At 37.8% G+C, this 6622-nt stretch overlaps 1 protein-coding gene across 3 annotated transcripts; it reads right to left on the bottom strand.

Annotated features, from left to right (window-relative positions):
• Nucleotides 1–1750: 1750 nt before the first annotated feature.
• zgc:56699 (uncharacterized protein LOC405758 homolog) lies at nucleotides 1751–5681 on the bottom strand. Of its 3 annotated transcripts, none has more exons than XM_027134551.2 (8): nucleotides 5644–5681; nucleotides 5391–5479; nucleotides 4169–4278; nucleotides 3875–4001; nucleotides 3659–3739; nucleotides 2920–2983; nucleotides 2726–2796; nucleotides 1751–1980 (listed from the first exon to the last, which is right to left on the bottom strand). In XM_027134551.2, coding segments are annotated over exons 2-8 (516 nt in total). In that variant the 5' UTR covers nucleotides 5452–5479; nucleotides 5644–5681; the 3' UTR covers nucleotides 1751–1978. The 3 variants fall into 3 exon arrangements, with proteins under 3 accessions (XP_026990352.1, XP_026990351.1, XP_047663571.1); XM_027134550.2 differs by having other exon boundaries at nucleotides 5391–5487; nucleotides 5644–5679; XM_047807615.1 differs by lacking the exon at nucleotides 5644–5681 and having other exon boundaries at nucleotides 5397–5487.
• Nucleotides 5682–6622: the final 941 nt, after the last annotated feature.

Genomic DNA, 6622 nt, shown 5'->3' with positions numbered 1-6622 from the left:
CTCTTCTGTTTCAGTAGAAGAGATTATACATATTTAAAATCTGACCTTTTGTACAAAGCAGTCAACATGATATATTCAATATACTGAACATTTACTCTGTTTTAAAATATTGCAAAATTCTAAAACTTTGTTTATTTCCAGTTTCAAATGAGGAAAAAAATCCCACAACATATGAGATATGACAATCTGAGATGGATTTTCTCTTGCTCTATTCGCGCTAGAGATCATTAAGTACATTGAACGATGGGAAACGTGTTAAAGCCTAGCTTTAAATTCTGAGATGATGTGGCTGAGGTCTCTAATTTTCCTCAGTGACATCCCTAGCAAAGCTCATATGGTCATTTTGCTGATATCCTCACCCACCCTAATGTCAGCACAGGGGGTCTATAATCAAGGCTTTACAGTAGGACATTGGAATAAAGAATAAAGTGATGCGTGTTGTAGGAAAAGAGGGGGAAGAGGGGGAAAAAACAAGGTCCTCAAAAAACAAACAGTAAACATTGCAGAACATTTAACAATATCCATCCATTTACATTTACAGCATTTGGCAGATGCCCTTATCCAGAGCGACGTACATAAGTGCTTAAATATCTAACATTGAAATCTGCCCACCCATCTATCAGCCTGCTTGTCCATCTATCCAGCCATCTACCCATCAATTTGTCTGTTCTTTTCATCCATCCATGAATCCATCTGTTTACCCATGTACACGTCTGATCATTCATCAATCAATCTGTCTGATAAATAGTCTTAAATTATATATATATATATATATATATATATATATATATATATAATAAAAATAATAAAATTAAAATATGTGCAGGAAAAGGTGACAAAAGAAGATGCCATAGACGCCAACCAAGACCAAGCTGTAATGTTAAATACCTAACTGATTTTGCTCAAGCACAAATGCAAAATCCAGGAAGGAAGAGGGAAGAAGGGGGAAAAGAAAAAAATAAAGTGATTACACAATTATTGGCCATTAACCTCTTAAGTTTGGATAAAGCGGTAGAAAATGAGTGAGAGAGCGAGAGAGAGTAACCTCTTAAGTACTAATTTGTATTTCCCCAATAAAAGAGGTTTGAAGGCAAGTGTCAATAGGCTGTATAAATGTGAAAGCATTTATAGACCATCGGTACAATCTGTGGCACCCGAAAGCTCAAAGAAATGCTAAATGTTTCTGAGAAGCAAACACACTTGCACAAAGCGGTTTTCAGCACAGCCAGCAGGGCCCATCTGCTGTGTCCAGCTGTCTGCATGGGTTAAATGAGGCAGAGGAGATGAGAAGAGGGCAGACCTGTGGCTTTGCCCCACCGACTTGCACTCCAATGATTTCAACATTAGAATGGGCCACCATCACAGCAGCACGATCACTGGCAGCTTGACGGAAAGGAGGAAAAGAACGTTCATATATTTCTTCTGGAGTAGTACCAGTAGCGCTGCAGTGGCAGCAAGGACACTTTATGTAAAAGAATAACACACTTGAGGGCATGTGAAGCAGTTAGAGTTGAGTTACCACCAAAATGCAGAATTGTTCCCAATTACAAACCATCCTGAAGTGAAGTTTTTTAATTCTTTATATGCCACAATTTTCCAATTTTTTTTTTTACCCGATGGTTCCACCCCCTTATGGCCCCATATTTTCTGACACCCCTCAAGTTAAATGAACTTTAGAAGAAGCTTATCGTTGTTATAGCTCTCAAACAACTGAGACACACCAAGTTTTAAACACAGTAAAGAAACAAAATTTCACAAGGCAAATTCAAAATTTATTAACTAGATAAAAGGACAATGGTTCCAACAGAAGTGTCGCTTCTTTGTTTGCCATCAGATATTGTTGGACGTAAAACGAGTTACAATCCAGGGAAGTCGGGTCAGTCTCAAAACTGTTAAAAGCGTAGCTTATCAAAAAGGGAAAAGAAAAAAAAAGTATTTTAAAAAGGTCAATGCAGAACAAAAACATGGAAGGGATTTATCCTGTGAAAAGAAAAAGAGAAACGTTTAGAAAAATGAAGCAAGCAACTTAAACAACTTTTGTTGATCAGGGAGTAAAACATGTTTAATAGCGAGATGAGGTGATGTGGCCTAATGTGAAGTTACTGCTACAACCCTGGAGTTTATTATTGTGCTGGAACGTTAAGAGCCGAGGTGTTTTATTCCTGTTATGCCACCTACATCAAATTACCAACTACATCTATTGTGATCTCTTGGACTTGAAAGCAAAATATTTATCCATGAATACGAATCAAATCAAAAAGGTGCAAGATAAGGCATAAGTGAGCAAACACACACACAAAGATTATATTTATAACTGAAACATTATAGATTAGAGGGATGGTTGGGAGTCCAATCTTATCCCCCAAATGGTATGGCTTTTTCTTGGTTAGAATGATAAGCTGCAACCACACCTACCCTTTCTGTACAAGATTGTACACAAGCGGCTCTAGAGATTTATTTAAGAATTAAATATAGTGGTTATTAAGTAAAAACCTATAAATCCAAGAAGCACCAATCAAAGCAAACTGCAGCTTAGCTTCTTGAGTTCAACCTGCAGGCTCTATGTCAAACAAATCTACTGCTGCCATCTAGAGCAACAACACCATTGTGGCAGCTACAGGATCAAAACGCTAGCAGAGATGAGAACGTAGCCGTCACACTGGTTTTGTTGATTTGGACACTACAATAAATAAACTGGCTTTTAATTTATGACACCCGGACTCACAGAATTTCCCGGGGAGAGTCCGAGGTGCACGGATTCCGGCCTTCAAGTTGTTGGTCACTGGTTGCTCAGGTCTAAGAAAAGGCAAAGAAAACTTTAGCACAGCACAGCAAATCTGATGTAACCGTACTTTGGGGATGGGGACCAACATATGAGATACTGGAAATCATCTACATACAGTACAGTTGTTGACTTACTGATTCACGAGGAGCAGATTGTTCGTCACACCCCACACAAACGTCTCTGCGTTTTCATCGGCCTCTGCAGCAACAATGAGATTGAATCACAAGCAGAAAGCATATATACATCTGAAACTCAAACTCAGGGCAGGTTTTTGCATTTTTAACCTTTACTTATATCAGGAACACCACTCAGTTAAAAATAAATAAATAAATAAATAAATACCCTAGACACAATCATGGAGATTCTCTTCCAACTTGCTGAGGGCTAGTTAAAGAGTGCCTGGCATTTCCCCACTTACTGTACAAGTTTACACCAGAGATAATCAGCAGGCCTGCACAGAATAACTTATCTCCCAGCACTTATAGGATTCTTCCAGCATGAGAAACACCCTTACAATACTAACAGCTTTTTGTCTTGCAACTTTCTTTTAATAAGTAAATCTTGCCCAAAAGCTATTTGACCTCCTGTTTGTTTTAACAAAGCAACACGAACACGTTTTGTCCTGTAGAGATTTCCTCCCCATTTGGTCATAGATTACGAACACCCCTCAGTACCTCAGTATATTGTTACTTACCACTTTTGGCCCATGATTAACGCTCCCATTTCAAATCAGTTAACACATACTTATAAAGTTGAAGAAAACTCGGATCAAGTTGAAAACATAGTAAATCGGTAAATTTACAGAGAGGGAAATAAATAAAATAAAACCAACACGAGCAAAAGTTCAGCATTAACCCTGTACAACACACTTACCTTTATCCCAGTCCTCTTCACATTCAGGGGCGGTCCACATAGAAGGCACGTGAAATTTCGGGTTCATACTAGCACTGTCATCTACAAGCGGAGAGAACGATATAGAGGTAATAAGGCTCTGTGGAAAACAGCTCTCGTTGGATAGGATCAGACTTGTTATCCAATACATGGAGTGTTTTAATAGAGGCATTAAGGCATTACCATCTAAGATCTTACCGTCTGCCATGGTAATTAAGCATTTATCCTTACAGTGCTCGATATGATGTGCCAGCTGATGTGTGGGAACCACATGCTTGGCATTAAAGGGGCAGGTCTTATGCGCTTTTGCTAGTTTGGGGTGATTCTGAACAGAGAGAGAGAGAGAAACCCATAGAAATACACTGGCTCAGATTTACAGTTTAAACATTGGGACAGAGGAATCAATAAAAATTTCAAAAAAGAAAAATCACTGAACTACTACATTTACGGCACGAGGCAGACACCCTTACTTTACTAAAGTCACACACTGACCTTGGCACACTTGATGATGTGATAGGGGAAGCGACACGCCCGGATCCTGTGGTTGCTGTCATAAGGGCACAGCATCATTGCATTTGGATCAGCATCATCAACTGCTTTGGCTGTAAAAGTGCAACAGCACATAAAATAAGTACACTACAGGCAAAATCTGAAATGCCACAGTGAATAAGCTCATGCCTCAACTGCTTTCTACACTGGTGTGAAAAATAAGCAGTGCTGCCTCTAAATGAGTACTCTCAAACTTCACCGACATATATACACACATGGGGGGAAAAAAATACAGTGGTTTATTCTGGTTTGTGAAAATGATCTTGACTTTGGCAATTACTTATATTTATGGGTTCATCAAAAAAAAGCAATTACAGTGGACTATTTTTTTTTCACAAAAAACAAAGAAAAAGGGAAAAATTAAGTGCAAAACAATCACATTTGGACCTCATGATTAAAAATAATTAGCATTTAACGCTCAATTAAATTCTTATTACCGCCCAGATTTATTACTTATCCCAGATTTAGGTCTAAAGAATATTTATACTTAAGTTAATCATCTGTTCCAAGTGAAATGTGTCCTGGTTTTAAAAAAAAAAAAGCTTAATGTATAATGTGTACGCAAAAAAAAAAAAATTATAATTAATAGTAAAAATGTGTGGTCATAACACTCTTGCGCATCATTTTACAGCTTAAGCCTTAACAGACAGACACACAGGCACACAGACACACACACACAGAGACAGACAGACAGACACACACACACACACACACACACACACACACACACACTTTACAGGGGTTATAGGTCTAGTATTGCTGTCAATTTCTTTATTAATTTTTCCCCACACTGTTGCGTCTGACCTAGACAAGAACACAGCAAAACTCTTGTAAGAGATTTAACCCTCAAGGACTTTTTATGCTGGTTAAATATCACTTCTTTTGGCAAGAGACACCCGGTTACAGCTAATCACTAGAACGTTGCTAGTAGCTGCATTTACAGCTCTCTACTGCCTCCTAGAGGAAGAATACATATCAATGCAAGATCATTGTTAACCTGACCAGGCTGGATGTTGTGGCCCTTTTTAAACTGTTTGTGTAGAGTCACACCAAAACATCATCTTTAAGTAAGTCAACTTTAGACAGATTCTTCTGGCTATCATAGAGCACACAACGTTATGATACAGTTTAGAGCATTTAAAAGCAGGCCTGTTGTAGTTCCCACCTTCATCTTCATCTTCATCCCCGCGCATCATCCTTGCAGGACCATACCTCGTGGTGGCCATTTTAAATCCCCTGATGTTTCTGGAAACCCTTAAAAACTTCAGATATTAATTTAATAATAAAAATTGTAGTTTCTACTCGTTTTACTAGTAAATTAGTATCTGAAACTTTTACAATTCAGATATTAATTTACTAATAAAACGAGGATGTAAACACTTAGAGTCAACTGTGTACAAGCGCAAGCATGAACTCACCGTTACCTTCCTCAGCTTACAATGTAACACAGTAACCGTTTTTAAACGTAGCCTGATGTCACGTGTTTACGTGTGACGCCTTTAAGCCCCGCCCACAACTGCCCCTGCTCCTAAACTATTACTAAACTCTCTCACTCACTCACTGACCTAAATCCTTTGTGAGGTTCAGTGGGTTTTTTAATGTGCACACACAAACACACACACACACACACACACACACACACACACACACACACACACACACACACACACACACAAACTGTATGGACTGCACAGACCTACACTAAATACACACTCTGCCGATATATAGTACATACATCAAGCTGTTTACATGCTGTTTTTTGCTCTTTGCATATGTTGTCTCACATTTCAGTCGATTGCTGTTTTATACTTTACATTATCTCATGTAACTGCTGCTATAATACTAAAGTGTTCATTCCAGTATTTCTGCACATGTATTATTGTTGAACATACAGTATTTACAGTATTTACAATGGTTAGCTGTTTTTGTGTATTATCTTGAATTTTTTGTCCTGCACTGTCTTTCTGTCTTTTTGTCTTGTCCTGCAGTGTATTTTGTCTTTTGTCCTGCACTGTCTTTTTGTCTATTGTCCTGCACTGTCTTTTGTCTTTTTATCAATATACATAACATGCTATACATATGTTTACATATTTATCTGCACTTGTCTATTTGCACAATTGCTACTCTTTGCATTTCTGGTAGATGCCAAACTACATTTCGTTGCTGTGAACCTGTACTACGTAATTAAAATAAAGTTCTATCTATCTATCTATCTATCTATCTATCTATCTATCTATCTATCTATCTATCTATCTATCTATCTATCTATCTATCTATCTATCTATCTATCTATCTATCTGTCTGTCTGTCTGTCTGTCTGTCTGTCTATCTATCTATCTATCTATCTATCTATCTATCTATCTATCTATGGCACACTATAATAAAAGATTTAATATT

Source organism: Tachysurus fulvidraco, chromosome 23, assembly GCF_022655615.1.
Source record: "Tachysurus fulvidraco isolate hzauxx_2018 chromosome 23, HZAU_PFXX_2.0, whole genome shotgun sequence".
Classification (NCBI taxonomy): Eukaryota; Metazoa; Chordata; class Actinopteri; order Siluriformes; family Bagridae; genus Tachysurus; species Tachysurus fulvidraco.
The sequence above is the reverse complement of the archived record's forward strand: the minus strand, read 5'-3'. Positions and strand labels throughout refer to the sequence as shown.

Excerpts from the sequence above, each read along its gene's own strand:
- zgc:56699 (XM_027134551.2), bottom strand. The coding sequence starts at position 5,451 with ATGGCCACCACGAGGTATGGTCCTGCAAGGATGATGCGCGGGGATGAA. Across the intron at positions 4,279-5,390 it reads GGATGAAGATGAAGATGAAG|CCAAAGCAGTTGATGATGCT; the intron begins GTGGGAACTACA and ends GCACTTTTACAG. Across the intron at positions 4,002-4,168 it reads ACATCATCAAGTGTGCCAAG|AATCACCCCAAACTAGCAAA; the intron begins GTCAGTGTGTGA and ends CTCTCTGTTCAG.